Source organism: Pecten maximus, chromosome 5 (genome assembly GCF_902652985.1).
Source record: "Pecten maximus chromosome 5, xPecMax1.1, whole genome shotgun sequence".
NCBI classification, from domain to species: Eukaryota; Metazoa; Mollusca; class Bivalvia; order Pectinida; family Pectinidae; genus Pecten; species Pecten maximus.
In genome coordinates this window covers 33175206-33200785 of record NC_047019.1, presented here as the reverse complement: position 1 = coordinate 33200785, position 25580 = coordinate 33175206, and the positions used below count along the sequence as shown (strand labels likewise).

At 35.7% G+C, this 25580-nt stretch overlaps 1 protein-coding gene across 1 annotated transcript; it reads left to right on the top strand.

The window, feature by feature from the left end:
• Positions 1-63: 63 nt before the first annotated feature.
• Positions 64-17775, top strand: LOC117327831. The gene is made up of 8 exons (XM_033885034.1): positions 64-209; positions 588-732; positions 1070-1185; positions 9182-9809; positions 13945-14161; positions 14618-14700; positions 17109-17228; positions 17355-17775. Exons 1-8 carry the CDS (start codon positions 99-101, stop codon positions 17549-17551), a joined length of 1617 nt encoding a protein of 538 aa, XP_033740925.1. The 5' UTR covers positions 64-98; the 3' UTR covers positions 17552-17775.
• The last annotated feature ends 7805 nt before the right edge of the window (positions 17776-25580 follow it).

Below are 25580 nucleotides of genomic sequence, written 5' to 3'. Positions count from 1 at the left end.
GGTCAAGGCAAGTCTGATAAAAAAAACCCGTTGATATGAGGTAACACATCATGTGATTCAGGTATTGACTTGTACGACATACACTTTGAGTCTACACGATGAAGATGCTGTGTGTCCAGCTGCTACTGCTACTGTGCCTCCTAAACACCTGTCAGTCTCACCTATGTCTGATCTCACCACGTCAAAGGGGCGATATGGACATCACATCGGTAAGAACATTTATCGTTACATTTTATGAACATTCGTATTTGATCCATAACGTTCTGCCTCAAGCGTGTATGTATGATTAAGTATTCAATTTAAATTTATTAAATACAACGGAGAACACATAAAGGTACAGATATCGCCATTCTTACTTAAAACCTAAACAAATTATAAATAAACATTACGAAAAGATTTGAGGATAATAGGACCGGTTATCCCGGAAAGGTAAGCGCATTCTACTGCATATGTCATATAAAGGTCATCCTTAAGATAAGAATCAGACTACTGAAAATAGGACCACCATACATGTCAACGAGCATCGAATATAACTAACTTTACATCGTACAAGATAATATAATATTCATTGCATGCACATTCTCTAGGCGGGAAGCCACACATGTTTTCGACACGGTGCCCCGTGTGGAGGGATGCCAGCAGAGACCAGCAATCTACAGATAATTGCGGGAGGGCAACAAATGTTTATAAAATGGCAGCAGAATGTTAACCACTACGAGGTCGGGTACCCAGGTAGGGCGAAAAATAATCCGAGTTTTAGTTGGTCTTTTATTAAAAACCTTCTGTAAGCCGACTAACCCATATAAACATCAGAAAACTTCAGATTAGTTATTACATTATCCAATCAGGTGCAGGTGATGATTGCTAGGTTTTCTTAGTTTGTTTTCTATAATGTTTTTAGCTTGAAATCCTCAATTACAATGATCGCCGGAATTACATCTAAGTTGGTGTTTGGTTATATTTGTTGGCGATTGTGGACTAGTGTTTTAATCTATGTTCTTCTTGCTACTAGCAAATAATCCGACGTATTGTCTGATCAAGCATTCGTCATTTCGAACATCTACTTCAGGGTTCATGGACATCGGCATTGCACCAGTAGACAGTGACAACTTCACCCTCTTGTCGTTTGTCCCAGACAAATACGTCTTCGAACAGGATCACCAGCAAAACTACACAGCAGTCATTGTAAGTCGACGAAAGTAAATTTATACATTACACTTCAATTGCTAGAGTGCAACTAAGACACTTTTTGCTTGGTTCCACTGGGTGTCTCGATAGGACAGTTTCACTGTATATGCATCATCCATGTAATTAATTAAGACCTGGAGTATCTAAACGGAAGTCATGCTATTTAATTCAGACCTGGAGTATCTAAACGGAAGTCGTGATATTTAATTAAGCCCTGGAGTATCTAAACAGAAGTCATGATAAATTAATCATGCCCTTGAGTATCTAAACGGAAGTCGTGATATTTAATTAAGCCCTGGAGTATCTAATGCAGAAATAGTTTCAAGATACAGTTAAACCTACACTGTATATCCGAGCGATTCCCTGGATATAGCATCAACTGCAAGGTGTGAACATCTCAGGTGGAATAATTAATGTTACCAGTAAATAGTTTATAAAGCTTGGTATTAAACATCCCTTTTAAATGAATGTCGAAATAAGCACAGATATAATCTAAATTGAAAATGAATGACTTCAATAGATTCAGACTTGTTAGAAGAGAAAAAAAAGTCGGCCAACGGAAGGACACGCTTTGTTCTCATGAAATTTCCGGTAATCGATATCACTAGACAAAGACTATTGTCCTAGACTGAAATTCTCATCAAACCTGGAAGTAAAAGTGTCCTCTTTTGAATCCGCTACGAAAAGTTCATGTAGCTTCACGCTATTATAGATCAGAAGTAAATATGTGTCCATCGGGACCATACTCATTTGGAACGTATAAGGACAGCAGGGTAAAACATTTCTTTTTTTCTTCTTGATATTTAGCTTCAGTAAGCACAATATTCTCATCACAACCAATTTGGCAAGCACCACTTCGATTTTACGGCAATCATCTTCCCTTTTCTGTGTAGTAAAATCGCCTTAACCAATTTGCAACTAAGCCAAGTTGTCATTTATCCATGGTGATATGTTGATTCAGTCCTGAACCAAATTAGATACTAGTAAGGCAAGTCAGGTTGTCCATGGAGCTATGTTGACTACTAAGATATATTGTTTATTATATAATTATCTTATAAATTAGAGAATATATCCTATAAGATTACATAGGATATCTTATAAGATTTGGTTGATTAATTGATAACTGTTATATTTGTTTGGTTTCCGTATCTTGGTATGTGTTAGGGTATCATTAACTGAATTAGAACGACAGTCGTTACGGCGTAATGGATATTTGTTATATTTGTTTGGTTTCCATATCGTTGGTATGTGTTAGGGTATCATTAACTGAATTAGAACGACAGTCGTTACGGCGTAATGGATATTTGTTATATGTGTTTGGTTTCCATATCGTTGGTATGTGTTAGGGTATCATTAACTGAATTAGAACGACAGTCGTTACGGCGTAATGGATATTTGTTGTATATGTGTTTGGTTTCCGTATCGTTGGTATGTGTTAGGGTATCATTAACTGAATTAGAACGACAGTCGTTACGGCGTAATGGATATTTGTTGTATATGTGTTTGGTTTCCGTATCGTTGGTATGTGTTAGGGTATCATTAACTGAATTAGAACGACAGTCGTTACGGCGTAATGGATATTTGTTATATGTGTTTGGTTTCCGTATCGTTGGTTTGTGTTAGGGTATCATTAACTGAATTAGAACGACAGTCGTTACGGCGTAATGGATATTTGTTATATGTGTTTGGTTTCCGTATCGTTGGTATGTGTTAGGGTATCATTAACTGAATTAGAACGACAGTCGTTACGGCGTAATGGATATTTGTTATATGTGTTTGGTTTCCGTATCGTTGGTATGTGTTAGAGTATCATTAACTGAATTAGAACGACAGTCGTTACGGCGTAATGGATATTTGTTATATGTGTTTGGTTTCCGTATCGTTGGTATGTGTTAGGGTATCATTAACTGAATTAGAACGACAGTCGTTACGGCGTAATGGATATTTGTTATATTTGTTTGGTTTCCGTATCTTGGTATGTGTTAGGGTATCATTAACTGAATTAGAACGACAGTCGTTACGGCGTAATGGATATTTGTTATATGTGTTTGGTTTCCGTATCGTTGGTATGTGTTAGGGTATCATTAACTGAATTAGAACGACAGTCGTTACGGCGTAATGGATATTTGTTATATTTGTTTGGTTTCCGTATCTTGGTATGTGTTAGGGTATCATTAACTGAATTAGAACGACAGTCGTTACGGCGTAATGGATATTTGTTATATTTGTTTGGTTTCCGTATCGTTGGTATGTGTTAGGGTATCATTAACTGAATTAGAACGACAGTCGTTACGGCGTAATGGATATTTGTTATATGTGTTTGGTTTCCGTATCGTTGGTATGTGTTAGGGTATCATTAACTGAATTAGAACGACAGTCGTTACGGCGTAATGGATTTTTTTTTTTTTTTTTTTTTTTGAAATTTTTTATTTTCTTCCATACATATGCATACATGTAGCAATACATAATATTGGTGTATATTTAATTGTAACAATTACACTTTTGCATACGCTTAATAAAAATTCGCTCATCAATACATGAAGTATACCTCAGATGCAGTTTCGTCCCAATACATTAAATCGTGCAATCGTATAAAGTGAAAGTGTTCATCACGATATCATATTATCTCATTGTGAAATGTGGCTGATAGAACATGCTCTTTTATATATATATATATATATATATATATTTATTGTGTTGCTATAGCTATTTGTGGTATACTTCAGGTAAGGATATTGCCATATTAGTTCAGAAGAAAACTTTTTATACATGTAGATATACAAAAAAAACAAAAACAACATACATAAAGACTTCTTACATGCACAGACTCATACTTTAACAGTAATAGAGTTCTAAAAGTAACAATAACAAGTTTTTCTTTTTTTGATTTGTTACGTTACAAGTGCTTTCAAATCAACCCATCGTTTTTCAAATTTTTGGACAGTCATATTTTTCCTATGAATGTACTGTTCAATTTTGTAATGTTTTTCCAGTTCCATTTTGAATATAAATACAGCAGGCAGATGATTTTTATACTTTTGCTTGTATATGTGTAATTTTGCTAAAACAATAATTAAGTTTATGTTGTTTATTTCGTTGTCCGTTTTCCCAAGGATAACATCTGAATTAATCAAACTCAGAGTTTTCCCGGTTTTGTTTTCTACCCATGTGGTGAATTCTTGCCAAAATTTTGTAACAAGAGTACATTCCCAAAACAAGTGGATTATTGATTCTATATTTGCTTTACAAAATGAGCATACAGGCGAGTTAATTACACCTATCATACGCAGGTATTTGTTTGTGCTAATGATTCTGTGAGTAATTCGGTATTGGAACCATTGAAGTGTTGAGTCCGAGGTTAACTTAAATATTATAAAGTTAATCTTTTCCCACCAATATTGATTTTGATGTATATCAAGTTCAAGTGACCATTTGACTTTGTATTTATCATTTGTATTTAAATCTTTAATAAAAATATTATATATCGAGAGTCCTCGTTGTTTATTTGTTAAGATGTGATAAATGTACTTTTGACAATGTGGAAGTATAATAGTGGAATTATAATTTCTCAGAAAAGGCCATTTAGACAGAATGGTATTCCTGATGCCATAAAACTGAGTTAGTATTGGTGAAAAAGAAACTTTTTCGCAAAATTCTTCATAGTTTTCAATTAATTTACCTTGGTCATTACATAAGTCATACACATAACATATCCCTTTTCGTGACCATTGTTTAAAATGTAAGGTCTTGTTATCAATCTTTATTTCTGGATTGTGCCACAAGGGACGATACAAAACACTTTCTTCGTTGCATGGAAGGTACAAAAAACAATGTATATTTTCAAGGACTTCTTTCCAGAACAGATTTTTAATAGATTTCGACTTTTTTCTCCAATAGTCCGCCCCATATTTGTTTGGTTTCCGTATCGTTGGTATGTGTTAGGGTAACATTAACTGAATTAGAACGACAGTCGTTACGGCGTAATGGATATTTGTTATATGTTTTGGTTTCCGTATCGTTGGTATGTGTTAGGGTATCATTAAATGAATTAGAACGACAGTCGTTACGACGTAATGGATATTTGTTGTATATGTGTTTGGTTTCCGTATCGTTGGTATGTGTTAGGGTATCATTAACTGAATTAGAACGACAGTCATAACGGCGTTATGGATATTTGTTATATTTGTTTGGTTTCCGTATCGTTGGTATGTGTTAGGGTATCATTAACTGAATTAGAACGACAGTCGTTACGGCGTAATGGATATTTGTTATATGTGTTTGGTTTCCGTATCGTTGGTATGTGTTAGGGTATCATTAAATGAATTAGAACGACAGTCGTTACGACGTAATGGATATTTGTTGTATATGTGTTTGGTTTCCGTATCGTTAGTATGTGTTAGGGTATCATTAACTGAATTAGAACGACGTACAGTCGTTACGGCGTAATGGATATTTGTTATATGTGTTTGGTTTCCGTATCGTTGGTATGTGTTAGGGTATCATTAACTGAATTAGAACGACAGTCGTTACGGCGTAATGGATATTTGTTATATTTGTTTGGTTTCCGTATCGTTGGTATGTGTTAGGGTATCATTAACTGAATTAGAACGACAGTCGTTACGGCGTAATGGATATTTGTTAGATGTGTTTGGTTTCCATATCGTTGGTATGTGTTAGGGTATCATTAACTGAATTAGAACGACAGTCGTTACGGTGTAATGGATATTTGTTATATTTGTTTGGTTTCCGTATCGTTGGTATGTGTTAGGGTATCATTAACTGAATTAGAACGACAGTCGTTATGGCGTAATGGATATTTGTTATATTTGTTTGGTTTCCGTATCATTGGTATGTGTTAGGGTATCATTAACTGAATTAGAACGACAGTCATAACGGCGTAATGGATTTTTTTTTTTTTGAATTTTTTTTATTTTTCAAGATTTTTTTCATAAATACAAAACATTTGAAACATATATGCACACACATTCTCACTCTTACACCCACAGTAGCTATACTCATGATTCAATAACATCATCATCATCATCATCATACATAATCAAACATCATCATCATCATCATCATCATATCAGCATCATCATCTTCATCATCATCTTCATCATCATCTTACTCCTCATCATCATCAGTTCATCATCACCACCATCATCATCATCATCATCATCACCCTCATCACCATCATCATCACCCTCATCACCATCCATCCATTCATCATCATCATCATCATCATCATCAAAAGAATCACACTTAATCATCATCATCATCTATCATGATATCATTATCCATACATAAATTATTATCATTTTTTTCATCACAATAAAACATCATCATCCTTATCATCACACAAAAAAACATCATCTTCATCACGATTATTTTAAGCTTGAACCACAAGCCTCACATCTACTTACATCATTTACATATTAATTAACATACATACATAACCTAACCTAAATGTATACAGAGTGAGAAGGAAGCAGACAGACATACCATCACACAGACAAGACAGACAGATAGACACAGACAGACGCACCATTACACAGACATACACACACACACACTTCGACACCGACAGACACACACATAGACGCACCATCACACAAGACAAAACAGACACACGCACAACCGGACACACCATCACACATAGAACGCACACACACAAAGACAGACAAAAATAAACATGACTGAAGCATGGGAGAAAATTTCTTTAAATGGTAAAAATAAAAAGTAATGGAAAGGAGCTAGAACAGGCGATGTCAGTCTTTGGGGACCTAAAGCTATATATGCAAAGAGGAACTATCTTTTTCAGATGACTATAAATCTAGAACAGGTTTCCATTTCTTCCAATTGAGTTCAAATTGCCTTTTAATTTTCTCACTTTTACTGTAATTAATGTATTGTTGAATAGAAAAATGATCTTTGATGACATTAATAAGCGCATTAAGATTTAAAGAGTTGCTGAGACATCTAGTTTTATAAATATAATGCTTGATAAGAATTAAAATTTCGTTATCAACATTACTGCAGTACTGTGATACTATACCAAACAGGAAGGATTCTTTATTGTAAGCAAACGGAATTAAAAGTATATCAAGTAGTGCTTCAAATCTCTGTAATAGTGACTGAACCTCTTGGCATTCCCATAAGCAATACACTATTGTTTCACGCTCCATACAACATAAGTTACATACAATACTAGGACTTAAGTTTATTTTAAAAAGGAAAGTGTTTGCTACCAAAATATGGTGTATAATTCTCACTTGGAACCACTGTAATTTAGAACTTTTGGTAACTATAAAAGGAAGTTTGAATATTTTGGCCCATTTATTTTGATCAATAATGAATTCTTGGTTCCATTTTCTTGTTCCAGTAGGTATGGATATTGGCGCAATAAGGCATTTGTAAAAATCTTTTGAACCCTTTTCACTCTTAAAAAATATGTCAAATAGAAAAGGTATAAAAGGCTGTTGAGGTCTTTGAATCAGGTAATCAATTTTTTTCAAAAAGCGCTTGATAGCTGAAACTAGTCCATGTTATTGGAGAAAATTTGTGTTTATAGTTCGAAAATTATGTCTGAACTCTTCAAAAGAAAGAAAAGCTAAATCATCTGAATCTTTAATTAAATCATTTATTGTTAATATGCCCACATCAAACCAGTTTTGATAAAAAAACATACTTGTTGTTTACCTTGATATCATTATTATACCAGATGGGTGATTTTAAAATTGAGTCTGGTTTTGGAAGCCTAATAGAATCTGAATTATTAAGCCTATTTAATGATTTAAACACATCCCTCCAAAAAAAGTTTTTACAATTGGATCTACACAAATCAATATATTCCTTTCCACAGTTACATAGTTTTCTAAAATTAACATATGTATTTAAAATTAATTTCCACTTACCAGATGAGTGAAATAATCTTCTTACCCGACCTAACTTTAGAGAGTCAATAAAAGAATGAACATCAATCATCTTTAAACCCCCATCAATATAGTCTTGAATAACAACATCTTTTTTTATTTTATGACATTTACTATTCCATAAAAAATCCAGAATCAGAGAATTTAACTGGGCAATCATCTTTTCTGAAGGGTTTGGCAAAGTAATGAACAAATAGTTAAGTTGTGAAATCAACAGAGATTTAATAATATTAATCTTACCTAATGGTGTCAAATTCCTTCTTTTCCATAAGTTAATAACAGATTTAAGCTTTACAATTTTTTTGTCAAAATTCATTTTAGGAATTTTATCCAGATCAACAGAAAATTCTATCCCTAAGAAAGTGAAATTGTGTTGTCCCCACAACAGATTTACTTCAGGCAAAAATGTTTCTTCACTATACTTCCTACTTCCTATCCATATCACCTGAGATTTATTAGAATTAATTCTTAGACCAGATATCTTAGCATAAGTAGTTAGTTAAAAAATAGATTCTCTCAGCGACTCTTTAGATCCATCCAATATCAGACCTGTATCATCTGCATACTGTACATTTAGAATAGGAGAATTTTCAATATTAATTCCGTATCGTTGGTATGTGTTAGGGTATCATTAACTGAATTAGAACGACAGTCGTTACGGCGTAATGGATATTTGTTATATTTGTTTGGTTTCCGTATCGTTGGTATGTGTTAGGGTATCATTAACTGAATTAGAACGACAGTCGTTACGGTGTAATGAATATTTGTTATATTTGTTTGGTTTCCGTATCGTTGGTATGTGTTAGGGTATCATTAACTGAATTAGAACGACAGTCGTTACGACGTAATGGATATTTGTTATATTTGTTTGGTTTCCGTATCGTTAGTATGTGTTAGGGTATCATTAACTGAATTAGAACGACAGTCGTTACGGCTGATTGGATATTTGATAATCGAATTGATAAAACAACAAATACTGCTGAGGTAACCTTTTTATTCGGTGAAGTGTTTTTGTCTGGGCTTGTGTCTATTTTCATATTTCTAATCTGATTGTCTTGCAGACGGCACCAAACATCCAATGTGACCACTGTGTCATACGAGCCCGCTATCAATCTCATAAACCCGGAGAGACACTTTTCTATCAATGCGCTGATGTAAAAATTACCAAATCCAGTGGTCCCCTCCACAGAACCAGGATGTCGGTTCCATTTGATCCAAACTTCAGAACACTGCAGAAGGCAACAGAACTTCAAATGGAGTATCCAATGCATGAATACGCTGATGCTTCTTTTAATCTACAGGGACTTGCCTATAACGAATTTGAACCGGATCGTTTGTACTTTGTCAATGTATCATTGGACTTAGGAGTAGTACAACCGCTAAACGAGTTTAATATTGGAGTTGACTTAACACGTTCCTCGAGACGAGCCGCATTCCAGCAACCAAATTTTCTTATGGATGGCATTGCGGCTCTTAATCCTACACAATCGGAAATGCTGACAATTTATCATCATGGTGGTTCCATGGATAATGTAGCTAGTGAAGTCATGGTGATATTCACAAATAATGGAAAGCTGGAACTCACCACGACCCTCCACGGCTTTGATGGCGTCCCAATCAGTTCCCTAGAATATGTAAAACCACGAACGTACGTCTCCTTTGGCATCCAAGAGGATAAGGAGAAATCAGGTAGGTCAAATACATGTCACAACGACCAATCTGATCGCAGATATGATGAGTCATCTATGTTAACATTTCACATGATATTTTCCCTCTCTCATCCTTCTATGAATGAGATTATTCATTCAAATTATCTCTGTAAATGTTTTTTTTTTATTGCTATCAACTTAAATGTTCTTTTTAAGAATGTTAAGAATGAGATCGACTGACCATTACCAATGTTCCCAATATTATCAAAATTAAGCCGCTAACGTTTACGCATACGTATATCGGGACGTATATGTAAGAGAGCATTCAGTAATGTATTAATCTGAGAAATGCTTTATTATTTTATTATTTTTAATCATTTAAATTCACCATTAACGAAGTTTCAATTTGGAAGGCAATTACAGGTAACAACCATGCTTACAGATAGGTTATACAGATCCCGTGACGAACTACTGACGAAAACCTCACTAAATTCCCGTGCACTGGGATCGAGTCTGCACGAAAGTGTGTTTTATAATATTGAAGTATGGATGCCCGGCCCCAGCAGAAAGAGGAATTTCGTTGTTTTTAATGTGTCAATAAATCTCGAAAGATTACGAAAAAAAACATCACCATTTTATAATTTATTCAGAGAAAAACAATTCCGTACGACGTGCGGCTAAACATGCACATAAACAAATTATTCGTGCAATGTTTCTTCTATGTCTAAATAATTTTCCGATCATTCGAAACACTTTCAACAGGTGAATGATATGTTCAACATAAATACGATGCCTTCTGATCATCCTATAAAATCGTCTAAGTTGGTTTTGATTATTAGGAGGTCCCCTGCGAATCTGTGCGGCTGTAAATGGGGTTATAATCGGATGTTTGCAAGCATATATACAATCTCCTAAAAGGTAGCAATTTCTAGGAAGGTCCAGTGGCATTCCATCGCCAATCGGAGTCATCATACCGAAGGTATGCGCATCGTTGTTGTGTCCTAAAAACCAAAAGCGACATAACGAATACGTAACTTATTATCTATAATAACTTGCGTATGAATACAGTGATAGCGCCGATGCCCACTGTAATATAATTGTTGGTTATCTTGTGGAATATTTATTTCATTGGACGTGCCATCAATACATGCTACTGCTTCCAGAATATGCCGCCATCTTCCTCGGAGTCGTTGCCACTCTTGTCTAGGCCACGTGACAAAAGGGGCCAACATGTCGTACAATCTCTGCCAAACACGACACAAAATTTTGTGAACTGTTTGAACGCTAACTCCAAATAAAATTGCCAAAATGTTATACGATGGATATGCTCTCAGCCAAATTAAAGTCATCAGCACACTATTTCGTCGGGTAACAGTACGTGGCTCCGTATTGCGAGTTGGGCATCTGAGCTGGTGAACAACAGTTCCGTATAATTGAAAGTTCCCGGTGTTTCGCCAGTTGCGTTATAAAATTGAAGTCTATTTTGATTTAAACTATTCCATAAATCGTTTCCAGTGAAGGTAACATACTCATCATCCATAAATAGCATCCTCCTCGTATCCAGAGTACTTGGCGGGTCCAATATCGCCATCAACCTAGAAAAGTTAGCCTCCAGATTATCGAAGTAGTTGTCTAACAAAGTCAAGAGCAGTAGTATCATTTCGGAAGGAATTTGATTTTGAAGTGGCAAATGTCGCATAAAAGCAGCAATATGAGTATCTGAAAAATGACGTCACATTATTTATTTTTTGTGGAATATCTATTATTATTATTATACCTCTTGCTTAAAGCTCTTGTTTGAGAGAGAATGTGAAAATTGTGGATGCCATCCGCTAAGATTTGATGCCACCTGCCTCAAAATAAAATCAATGTTACATTTATGAAGGGCGATATTTCCACCTCTCTGATAACATTGGTTACCTTGCCCCTCCTGTGGCTTCCGTATTAAAAGCGGCGAGGCTGTTTACAACGATCAGTTGACGATGGCGTCAGAGAAAGGTAAATGTAAGATTTCTCTTTTTCTTTGTCCGTCTAATAATTTGCATTATAATTGCATTAAAAAGCACAGTGTATATTACTTACCATATCCATATCTAATATGTAAGTGTTGAGCCAGTTTCCTCAAACACTTTTTCAACAAATAAATATATCGTCGTCACGTTCACACGCACGTGTACACGTGTACAAATGTACTTGGACTTCGCTACTCGTGTAAACGTAAACATATACATGTACGTACTCAAATTGTCGCTTTATGCAACTGTTATAAAACCAACATATGAAACAATAAGTGAATAAAAAGATATATCATTTCACATTTCCATATCTTTTATCTTTTTATATATATATATTTTATTTTCACAATTCAGGTAGTTCTCGGACACGTTTTGAAAAAGCAGAAATCCTACTTATTCTACGATCCTATCAAGTACATCCCGGTTTGTTTGGAGACATCGTAGAAGAAATTAAAGGCAATTTGTCTTTACTTCCGAGAGCACCATGTACTCAACATTATCGAGAAAAAAAACTGATCCAGAGAGTACGTGAAAAGTTTGGCCGATTGACAAACGACAAAGGAAAGGAAAATCTTGATCCGAAAGTCAGGTACGCTTCATCTTAAATGGTTACTGTTGATATGGTGTTAAGCCCGATAGACCAAACAGTTCAACAAGTGCAAGTGCTGTTATCCTCCTTGATTAGCTACTCATCTCGGGATGTTTTTATAAAGAAATGCGCGATCTAGTTATGACGTCATGAATATAAAATGTGATGTAATTGTGCCTAACAAATTGACGGCGCAGTATGTTTTCAAAGATGATATCAACACTAATATTGATCAGTTAAACAGCCAAAAAATATACAAGTCAAGAACGTCATAGATATAATGCTGTATAAGTATAAGTTCTAGTTATATTTTCCACTTCATGTTTGATTACAAATCTTAATGATCACTTTGGTTATGTTTTTTCGTCATTTGGAAAAGAACTGGATGCCATTTTGGAAATTGAAATAACAACGGTGGTATGTACTTCAAATTCCTCCAAACAAACATCTGGAGCTCAGCAGATCTCAAATACAGACCAACCGCCAGCCTCAGATGACAGTTCGGATAAAAAAATACGAGGAAGACGATGTCAGGATTGAAATAGCCTCAAGGCTGGAGAAAAGCACTAAAAAGGGAAACATAAGAAGAAAAAGAAAACCAAAGCCAAAAAGCATAGATCGACAAGAGATTTTATTCGTGAAAACGAAAAAATGAAGAACAAACTACTTAAATTTTACTTAAAACAAGAGGCGCTTGAATCGGAAACGTCTTCAAGTACTGACAGCGACACCGATTAGATTTATTAAATAAATAATACAGTTTTGATCTGTATAAAAAGTGTATTTCTTTTTTTATCAAAAAGACATGTTCTGCTATATGAACAGCAGTTGTTTTCGGCCCGCAAGGCTCAATATTCCATGTTACTAGCAATGGTTATACCATAGACACGAGCGAATATGTCGGTCATCACAACGAGGGGGGCGGAGCTAAACCCGATTATAAATGCGAAGCGCCCATCGGGTCCGTGGGTCAGTTTATCTACGCTTTCTCTATATGCGTATAGCTTAGAGAACCCCGGTCTGTACATGGGGTTGCTGGAGACGATGACATTTGCATCACAATTTAAGAAAAAATATAAAATAAATATTATCACTGTATTATCAATGCCTCTATACCGTATTTGTACACCCGTATGCACAGTGCACGTGAATACGTTTTTCGTCAGACCAGCTGTAACAAGGTCTATAAACACCTGTAATCTAGGGTAATACCTGGATTAGCCTTCCAAAGCGACATTTCATCAGTGTTTTCTTTTCTACATTTAAAACCCATAAAGTGGTAAAACATATTCAAAATAATGAATGTTCCCTTACATATTCGTCCCAATATACGTATGCGTATACGTTAACGGTTTAGTTTTGATAACTCTATCACAGTCCTGCATTGCCGAACTGTTTCTGTAAAGTTTATTTACCGTATGACGTTTAACTATTGATTTAAAAAAAACATGAATGTGTTATTAAATCTGTTTTAAAATTTCTAATTATGTCATACACATTTTCATAGTTTCATACATGATTTAATGATTTAATGTGTTAACTCGCCTATCATTATTGTTATTTTTTGTTAGGCACATTCCACTTCATCCTTGGTCAGATAACATACGTACCAGGAACTGGCTTAGTGTACAAACGGATTTACAGGAGTCCGGACACTGAAAACCTGTTCGTGAACTTCCAGTGGGCAAGCATGGACCGGGTCTCGGGAGAGTTGTTTGTTCGCATGGCTAATGAAAATGCCCCCGTCACTTTGGACGCAAGAATATATATCTACAACTTCTTCAAACAGTACGTGTAATCTCGTTTCATATAGCTGTTACTTATATACAGCTGTAGCGTCATTTAAATCCGGGGTTTTCACTCAATTTTATTCTCTATTTTCCAGATATATTATCATAAAATCTAAGACTGTATACGAAAACTTGCTCATTTTTCTGGAACTATTTATGGAATAGTACAGATATCCAATGTCTTTGTTATATTAGACATAAAAGACGTCATTTGGCAGAAGTCTAACCGGCAGTAAAATAAAGAACAGATATCAGCCTGGAGGTTTATGTTGTTTTTGCTTCTGGAATCATTTTAATAGCTATATGAACCCACTACCATTCGATTTTACCATGATTGTTGTATTTGCCATATCTTTTAAAGTTTGCTTTGCCTGGACCTTCATTTGAAGAAAATAAAGAAAATAAGATATGATTAGATGTGGCGAGGGATATTGAAGACTTGTATTTGCTTCAGATCTTTTGTCAAAATGGTGCCAGTTCAAAAATCAGACTACACGTTTATGTCGATCCACGTCTACCGTCCAGGACCACAGACACGTGAGTATAGAGCAGCACTGTTGCAGTCATATCATTCTCGTAGTTTAATGATGTCTGTTTCCGCGTTAACATCGATAAAGTCAATCATTTCCTTAAACTTCAGAAAGGACATCCGAGTATACAAACTACAGTATATACTACATAATGTAATACATGAACACTGATGAATCACGTTATTTAATGAAGAAATGCCAATGAAATGTTATATTCGTGTTACCTGTCTATATATGAACAGTATGAGTTTGGCACATGATGGTCTGAAGAAAATCGGTTCTTCAAGTGTTTGCTGTATAAGGGGCATAGCATTGGAGAAACTCAGAATAAGATATGATTGATTCCAATGTTCCAATGAATATTGCTTGCGACCGAGTCCTGAAAGAGGAGCATCAGAAACAGGAGTACCCCTCCCTTCTTAACCCCCTCCCCTCCCCTCACCTCCCCTCACCCCTTATCCACCCTCACCCCTCGCCCTTTCTCCACAAAGCGTTCCGTGATGTCGTTGGTAATAGGTTAATTCGGGCGGACACTGGATTAATTCTTAATTATTATTGGATTATATAAAAGTTTGTAATAATTCACATTTGTAGTGTCAAAGCAGATGCACGTAATTGTATAGCATGCATATCATCTGTTTTTCGGCATAGCCGTCTAATTTTGTTTTGACCCCGGATATGACGCGACAGGTGGCGTTTCTGTCAAGATGAAGTACGTGATTGGTCAGTGTAGCGGTCAATGCAAAATGCAGATATACAGTTTAAAACGAAACAAAGTTAAAGGGACCTCACGGTAAACCAATATTTATTTTGTATTTTCTATCATATTATTGGGTATATCTTTTAAAAAAAATAACCTTCTGAACAATAACCATTATAATTTGATGGTGTATGTACATAAAAACATCAATTATCAATTATTAAAAGGTTATCACTCTGAATATGCAAATTTTGTGACATATACGATAAACGCATGCGCACAACAAACTAAAACACATGGAAACAAAAATGGCTTCCATTGTGAATCGACTGCGGTTGGAAACGATAACAGCTTCCGCAATGAACAGAATATATATATATATATGATAGGGAAATGGGTCAAACACAATCCTAGAATTAAACTTGGGAAGCAGTACAATAGATTGTAACAGTTCAAACATGAAAACAGCAGTAATACGGACGCCGCTCGTATTCTGCTTGATTGTTTGATAGTAGGTCATGGCAATCTCGGTAGGCTAGTATTTACACAAACTCTGTAATATTAACACAAACTCTGTAATAGTTCCACAAGCTCGGTAATATTTACACAGTCTGTACCAGTACATCGCTACTGTCACTATACTATATGAACAGTATAATATCGTTATCCAACTAACCCAGACGGAATATAGATATCGCCTTGTAAACTATCGTCTGTTTGTGTTGCCACGATTTCAAAACAGTCACGTAATAATTTGAAAATAATTTCCGCGCTAAATTAAGAGGGGGGTTCCCAACTAAATCGAGTGGTCAAGCTGGACATAGGGATTGACTGTGAACATTGGGACAGCACAGAAACATAACTGGAAAGGAAAAAAACGCGTACATTCAGTGAAAATTGCAACGTTTATCGTGATGTCCCTTTTAAATTGAATGCAAGCTGAATAAGTGGATGCACTATTCAAATGACACATTTGCAGTCCTATTATCACCAAAAATGATTCAAACTGATATAATTTTGTTATCCGTGCTGAAACTGCGTATTTATTAATTAAAATGTAGTTCATTATTTACATTATAACCACCAGCATTAAAACTATGCCGTTTATCTTTTTTAAAGATATTTCTTGTTACAACTGTTGTGTATAACCCCCCGGTTGTGTATGACTCCCTGTTGTGTATGACACTCCGTTGTGTATACCTCCCTGCTGTGTATGACTCCCCGTTGTGTATGACTCCCCGTTGTGTATGACTCCCTGCTGTGTAAGATTCCATGTGGTGTATGACTCCCTGCTGTGTATGACTCCCTGCTGTGTATGACTCCATATCATCTCCCATTTTACTTGTTAAATAATTCGCTGTTACCTCCTAGGGTGTGTTTTTTCTGTCAACCACTAGGGTATGGCAGATCGCACCATCGCAACAATTCAATCAATCACGTCAAAATTGTGTTGCATTGTAATTCTTTTTTTTTTCAATATTGGAACAACTGGACCCATCGTATTAAAATTATTTGATTGCAAAAAAATAACCATCCCCTATCTCGAGAATCAGACAGAGACATATCCAACCCTCGGTATGGTATTATCGATGGTCTAAACATCGGCTAAGCCTCGGATAAGACAACCAACAATGCCACCCCTCGAGTTGGAGATTTCTCTCACACACCCCAAGATAGGGATTCTAATAATCATATTTGTATATATCTATCTACAGCCTTTTTATATGCTGTGGCACCTGAGGGTCCGTACTCCGAGAAGAGGCCAGCATGGAGTCTGATCAGGATCGACACTGTGTTAGGTACAGTGATGCCACTCTTCCAGATCTCCCCACCAGGTAGGCACAGACCTCGGGCAAATGCGTTAATGTCTTAATGCAATCAATCAATTTAAAAAAAAAAAAAAAAAAATCCTAAATAATTCCCAAGCAGCAGTATCATAACATGTTGTATGTTTCTTTCAGGTTTGTTTGAGCGATACCTTGGAGGATCAATATTTAATGGATTTGACCAGACCAATGGCGTTTTGTATCATGTACTCAGAGTGGCCGATACGGTGGCTGACGTCATTGTCAGTGTCGACGTCAGAGGGAAGACTACTACCTTCTCTAGGCTTACAAACCTCCGACACATACATAATCTGTCTCTGTCTCCAAAGTAACCGCGACAACTTGGGAAAACAGCATGGTTATAAAGCAATGAAAAAGAGGAATGGCTGAAAATCAATTATGTTTTAGAGTTGTGTTTTCGTTTAGATATTATGACATCAATATGTCGTTATCATATAACATTTTATGCTATAAATACTGATTTACACTTACACGGATAAAATTGAATGGATGAAAATGAGAATGATGTTTAAATAATGATGTTCATTTAATTTTTGTATTATGTGCATATCTAATGGAATAAATAAAAGTTTATATCAAATCGGTAAATTGCATGTCATCTTACAGTGCCACAAATGCACATTGTGTGTCATAAGATAGGTTTTGTGTTATATACAAATCCGGCCATTGCATGGGTGTAAATTAATGAGGCACGGGTTTTATGTTATATTGATAACAGGTCAATCTAATCATTGATTTGTACAGAACATGGCAAGCGTGATGATGCACGGCCACTATCATCGTGATTTTACATTGATACCTATTAACAGTGTGATAACACATCTCTCCTCGTGACTCCGTCTCGTGTTCAGCCTGGGTGGTAAACCCATCTCAATACTCGAGCTTGTGGCATCAGCTGACGATGGGTCAGTAAACATGACATATCGTACAGGGTGAAAAAACGCCAAAACGAATTTTATAACAATATACCATGTCGATTCGAACATTATATAGTTCCCTATGAATGGTCATGTATATTTAAAACATGTTAAACTATAGAATTATGTGAAAGGCGAGGGTTCTGGGTCATAACTCTTTAAATGAAAGAAAGAAATGCCCTATAGTGAAATGTGTAAAGATATACTGAATAATAATGCTGTGTAATAATACTACTCTTAGAACCAATCAGTGATGTAATCGCCAAGGTGAAACCGACAAGAAAAGGCAAGACAAATCAGAATAAGTCTAAATCAATGTTTTGTAAAATTGTGATGTCCAATGATGTTTGAAACATTAAATTCGTGTTTCTGAACAATGACATATTGATATGAATATAGACGCGTCGTGAAGTGTTGTCAGGAAAAAATATAGGAGATTGCGTGGATATTTTGTCATATAACTTTTGATATAACATTTTAATGTGGCGCCTACGTTGAAAATTGAAAAGAATTTTTTATCGCTCACTGTCGATATCGTCATGAATATGATACTAAAATAGACAGGTCAAGTTAGTTAAGAAATAGTGAAATACAATATATATAACAGACGGTATAAAAGAGGCTTGACTTGGGACTTATGTCAATGTTTACAGTATGCAACGGTTATTTTCTGAAAAAAAAAGATCACGAAAAAAGTCTTCAGATAAGGGAAGGAAACAGTTATATTCTGCAGTTTAATGGATTCAATCCGCAGGTAAATTTGTCCTTCAACAGTTTTTACAATCCTTTGGAATAACTTTCGGGTTAGCTGTACTGGTGTTTTGATTGATCCTGGAGTTTTGCTCTTTTGGTTTATTGGGTTTTAAATGTTCTCCAATATATATGAGTAGGAGGCTGTGGTATGTTCGTCCCCTTGTAGTAGCACCAAACTACAAAAGGACAGCTTCACTTGTGTGCGATACATGCTTGAAGGGTGTGTGTTTTTAAGAGACTTATATGTCTATATTTGTCTTGTGATAGTGCAAATCTGATGCCGAATTGATGTTGCTACCTCTTTTAAGCATACTGCCAAAGACATTCTGCTTGACATCTCATCCGGTTACATTATACTGACAACAGACAAACAAGTCATCCAACTCCCTTAAATGTTCAGCATAAAGCAAGAGAAGCAACTACTATTTTTTAGACTCTGGTATGTCTCTAAAAGGGGACAGGACCCAACGCCTTTCTACACAGGGTGAAATCTAAACTAAAGGTCAAAAGTTTTGTGTGTCAAGGGGAGTTATAGGAAGAAGAAAACAGTTAAGAAAAGAAAAGTAAAGACACCTTCCCAAATTTAATTACCTCTTAGATCATACAATGGCGCATCAAGTACAATATTCTTACACCCTACCTGCAGTGCAGACTGGACACAGGGGCTTGTCTGTTGTATAAACTTAATTATACATCGACCATGAATGTTTTGTATATGTGCTATTGTATTGTATTGTCATCAAAAACACCTGTATCAGAGGTTTCAGCGATTCAACATGAAGTCAATTCCATTGCTAACATTATATTATGCTTTAATTTATAAATCCTCTACGCTCTGTCAGTGATCTTACCTCTGGTTGGACGTGCCTCCATTTTGAACATTAGGGCGAACTGGATTCTGCTGTGCCGTTATCTATCGTCGACAACGTAAAAGTTATGACCCATGATTCAGTGCTCGGCCCCTTTCAATTTCTTCTATGCCTACATATAAATGACATCCCAGCCTCCATCAATAGTAGGCAAGATCTTTTACTAACGGTATTTTAATATAGATAAATATAAGGAATTAAGCATATTATATACATATGTATGTACATATGATATAGTTTGGTCAGTATAGGAATGTCATATTTGTACTGATAAGCTAACTAGTTAAAGGGAGGTAATAACTTCATTTAGATATGCAGTATCCAAAAGTAAATATCTTTATATTTTTATTAGAGTTTTGAAAGATATATTACATGTAGCTATTGTTGGAGTGTTTGAATGACATCAAGGCATGAATCTATCAACACAAGAGCTTCTGGCTTGAATGTCCTTTAACTCCTCCTCCTCCTCCTCCTCCTCCTCCTCCTCCTCTAGCCTTCCACCCAGGTGTGCTAGCTTCAAACCGGTTGCCCAAACACCCCACCAAAGCTTTCATGAAAATTACAAAGTACATTAACAAAATGAAATTTTATAAGTTAATAGTATCGTGTATAAGTAATACAATAGTGAATTAATTAAATGTAAACATACATAAATCAATCAAACTATGATTGTTGGTACAATGTCAATACATTACAAAAATGGTATTTAAATCATTAGAACTTTAAAAGATCAGAACTTTCTTCTAAAACTATTTTTCAAAACTTTTACAACAATATATTCTTGAACAGATTCCAGAATATTAATATTAAAATCATCGGGTAGCTCGTAATTTCCATGGGTCAGTACTTTCAGAGTAAAGTGTTGTGGATTGTTTATTTTATCCCTTAATTGCTGCATAATGATGAATCTACTAGATGGTCGTTATATTTGTCAAAATTTAAATTGCTTGCATTATTTCGAAGTTGACAAAGTACAATATTTTCTTTCCTTCTTCCTTTATTTTTGAATATATCAGTAGTTTGAATAGTACCCTGTTCAATGTTGAGGGGAGAAATACGGTTTTTAAATATACTCGAAGAGGGTAAGTTCAACATTTCAGAGTCCAAGGAATTAAATTCACGCAGCATTGTTGGTAAAATAACTGTCAGATCTACATAAAGGAAGATTGAACAGTCGTTGTCTACGAAGATTATGTGTAGAGTTTTCAGTATCATTTATGAATTGATTGACAATATCACTGAGGTATTGGGGTGTAGTGATATGTTATATTTGGTACATTAATATCAATTTATATTTTTTACGGCGGTTTTCAAGAGTTCCCCATCCTATTTCTTTGTAAAGTGTGTTGTGTGATGTTCCAGATATATCACTGAAGTTTAAGTGAAGACTAACAATACCAGGGATCTTTGGCTGGAAACTACCTAATCAAATAAAGAAAAAATACCCTTCTTTCGACAGTTATTTAAAAATTCTTCACAGTCTATAAATAATAACGAGAACCAAAACAATTCTCCATTATAATTAACATTATTCTTTACACTATAATTAGCGAATACGGTATCACGACAAAAAGTAACAAAGGTTCGTTATTTTTTATATTACATACATCATTAACATACACGCTCAAAAATGGCCAAAAGTGAGGTAGAGTGGAGGTAGGCATTAAGAAGAAAAGCTTGTTTATACTCATTGTCGATAACATGGTATGATTTTTTTCTAGATGGCGGACCAGGATGAGCGAAGAAGGTAGGTCTTAACTTCAAGCTACCAGATCAGTTGTTTGTAGACACATTGTGACCATGACAAGTGTCGCACTGAACTCAGAAAATACCAATTTCAATTATATTATTATTTTGTTTTTTGTTTGTTTGTTTGATTGTTTTAGCGTTTTTTATATTGTTTTTTGGGTTTTTTTTTTTTTTTTTTTGTCATTCAGTTCCAAAATTTATACTTGTCAATTGTCAACATCGTGACGTTAGACGAATTGTTGAGATCGTAATCGAGGCGAAATCTGCCATAATAATTTGCCGATATGGTATCATTTAAAGGATCTAATATCTCTTTACCTAGTCAGAAATACTCCCCGGTGAGATCAGATAACATGTCATATACTGTTCTCCACAGGCCTATATTTTTTTCTAAAATCAATAGACAAATAAATTGTTTATGTTAGGGATCGTCCAACGTTATCAAATCCATGTTTTGAAAAAAATGCTATGGATTGGTTGCAAATATTCAAATTATGACCATTAGTTCTTGACGTATTCTTATTCACGTATAGGTTAGCCTGAATAAAATCAATTCCGCCAAATATTTTGAAAAATCATGTCTACCCTGGTTCTACGGTATTCCAGCGATGACAGGCCGAGTTTTTTTCAGTCTCCCAGGGTTGGTTTTATCTTTTTATTCAGGTAAAGACTTTATAGCCCGTCTTCGGACATTATCTAGTAAAAGGAGGTGGTGCATAGGAGGGCCAAATCGGCCCACAGCGATTTTTTTCCCGGAAACATATTTTTGTCAAAAGCATAATATCCCCGATTATGTGGGAGGAATTAATTTCCAATCCTCAATGTATATATTCTTTTTTTGGTGATTTCATTATTTCCTCGTCAAACTGCATAAGAAGCTAATGTTTTGACCACTAACTATTATAGAACATATTTTTATTTCCTATTTGTGAAACAAATTCACCCCATTTGTTTAAGGTTTAATTTTGTATATGAATCATCACGCTCCGTGACACTTAAATTAAATTTCAGCCTTGATGTCATCTTTATGAAAATCATTGTTTTTAACTTTTCATTTAAAGTCTAATACCACAAAGTTATTGATGGAGTACTATCAAAATTTCCGGTTAGAAATAATCTATGGATATTCATAAACATTTAATGAAACAACTTTATTTGGTGAATTACTGGATATGCCAAGATTTTATTATTGTTAAATGCATACACCCCCAATTTTGGACAACATATCAAAGTACCGAAAGTACTGAAAATAGAGGCAAATGCTAAAAATCCAACAAAAATAACAATGCAATCAGACTTTACTACTTGTGTCAGACAGGGTGCTCCTTTTTAACCCGTGGTTTTTTAATACAATTTACTTCATCACCTTTCTTTGTATGCAAAAATCTTTTGTTATCCAGTAATTTTTTATTATTTTTTTTGGTTGTGTATTAAGATTAATATGCAAACATGTTTTTTAAAAGCAAAATTTGATAGTACTCGAACGATTATTACATTTTATCTACTTAAAAAATAAAAGAAAATTTCAAGAAGGTAAATTTTTAACTGAAAATTTTGCTAAAAAAGCTGTAATTACACTTTCTATTATACAAATTCATGCTAAACACACACGTTTTTATAAAATATAACATCACATGAGACTATCAATGCAATATGAAATTTATCAAGTACTTTTGTATAAGAAATATATTTAATTTAAAAGGGAGGGTACACATTTTTTACAGAAATCATGTTAGGTGGCGCTGCGTATACAGCATTTGCCAATTTTCGTTTTAGTGTCTAAAATGACATGTATTTGGTAAAAGTCTATCATAATATCATGCATAAAATAAGATTCGGCCGTGGGCCGCCATGCACCACCTCCTTTGATCTTTTTTCAAGGATGGTGGCTGCACTTTTTGCAGTTGTTCATTCATTTCAGCTGCTGGTCTATGTAAACACCTGGATCTTTTTCTGCTGATACCTTTTTGGAAAATCTATGTTACTCCTTCCGTAATGTGTTCAAAGTCACTTCTGGGTCTGATTGTTTTCATATACTCAGATACTTAGTGTCCGTGTTGTGTTTCATGAGCCATTTTTCTATCCTGGTACATGTCGTGTCGAGACGTTCTTGTACTAAGTGGTGGTCGAAATCGTTGGTTTGTGCCTTGTATAATTATAAGTCGTCTGCAAACAGATTTATCTTGCTGGTGGTGTTATCCGAGATGTTATTTATGTTGATCAAGAGGAAAATAGGCCCTAGAATACTTCCTTGTGTGACACCACTCGAAACCAATGTTGGAGTAGGTTCTTGACTGTTGATTATCACTGTTGGATAGAGCGCCTTGGATTTGGTCGTTAACATCATAAGGTTTGAGTTTATGGGCAAGTTTGTTGTGCGACACTGTCAATGTTATCGGACCAATCCTCAAGGGTACCTCTCTCAAAATGACTAGCGTTCTGGACCAATAAATAATAGAGTATACCCTACGAGCTGCAGTGTTTGCACGGACTCTTTTGTGCGTCGCATTGATCAGGGTATTGATGGTCCCATTCCTCCAGTGCCAACGTCAACAGATGATATATCTTATCCTTCTATCAAACTCGTCCCGTAAATGCTTTATTCTGGAGGGCTAAGATCAACCTAAAAGTTGACAAGATAACTTAACGTACATGAATGGTCCAAAGGCGATAGAATGGTTTCCTATCTTTCAATTGCAACATTTTTATATTGTATGATAGCTTTTAATTTCCGATAAGCCGGATAATTCTTAATTGCACTTCTTTTCCTTTCAGTAGATCAGCTGGTTTAGTGAATTGTTCTGGTGAACTGTTAAGACTTCCACCTCATGAGTAGGGGTCAATTTGAAGTAAGTTGATCATGCATCAAGATGATTCGTCTTTTTTCCCCCACTTATACATTTACCACATTTTTGAAGTTGGTAACGTTCTTCGGTGATTTCAAGCAGTTGTTTTGATGGTGAAATCTCACTCAGGGCTATTTTACCCGGGCTATATTCGCTGACTATCGCTTGTAGTTCTTTACTTTCGTGAGTGAAGTTACGTTGATATATACTGAAACGAAAAAGAAACGCAACATGGAAAATTGTGATTAATTTTGTATTCAATATACATATCTGTATAAAAATCGCGGAAATAAACATGCACCCTGCCTAACACCCATACCAATCTTCAAAATCACCCAAGTGTGACTAGAGACCTATGCACTTCCGGCGCGGTAAAAACATCAAAAACCGTGCCTGTACAAACATATGCGTTCTTTTTTCATTCAAACCAGTATCAATTCATCACTAACATTGAGCCACATCATCGCCAATACTTTTGCAAACAATAATTCCTTTTACAATTATGCCACGGTTATCAAAGGTTGATAGAGGACGTGCTATAGCGATGCTTCTGGCAGGGAACACGCAACTTCACGTCGCTCGACAATTCAGAGTTCACAAATCGACTATTAGTCGATTAGTTTCACGTCTTAACGCAACAGGAAGAGTCGATGACCAGCCGAGATCAGGACGTCCACGCGTAACGTCGCGACGTCAAGACCGGGTTCTTAGGTTGGCACACCTGCGTAACAGGAGATTAACGGCCGCTGAAACGGCAAGGAATACGATTGGTAATCATAACCGTCGAATTCATCCCCAAACAGTGATCAACAGACTGCGTGAGGCTAATTTGCGTGCAAGGCGACAGTACGTTGGTTTACCACTAACACCGCAACGTCGAGCACGTCGTATGCAATGGGCAACGGCACATATGCCCAGACGTTTTCCTATGAGACGTTGGAGGTCTATGCTCTTCACCGATGAATCTCGATTCACGTTATTTCGAGCAGATGGCCGTCAACGTGTGTACCGGCGTCGAGGCGAACGTTTTGCTGACGCCTGTGTTTTGGAACACGACCGATTTGGGGGTGGATCAGTTATGGTTTGGGCGGGAATCTCCCATGGTTTGAAGACGCCTTTGGTGATAGTCAATGGGAATTTAACGGCCGTACGCTATCGGGATGAGATCCTTAGGCCCCATGTTGTGCCGTTTGTTAGGCAGCATAA

Bases quoted from the DNA above. Each gene is read 5' to 3' on its own strand.
- LOC117327831 (XM_033885034.1), top strand. From the start codon at position 99: ATGAAGATGCTGTGTGTCCAGCTGCTACTGCTACTGTGCCTCCTAAAC. The intron at 14,701-17,108 runs GTGAGTATAGAG...ATCTATCTACAG, and splicing joins CCGTCCAGGACCACAGACAC to CCTTTTTATATGCTGTGGCA. The intron at 17,229-17,354 runs GTAGGCACAGAC...TGTTTCTTTCAG, and splicing joins CTTCCAGATCTCCCCACCAG to GTTTGTTTGAGCGATACCTT.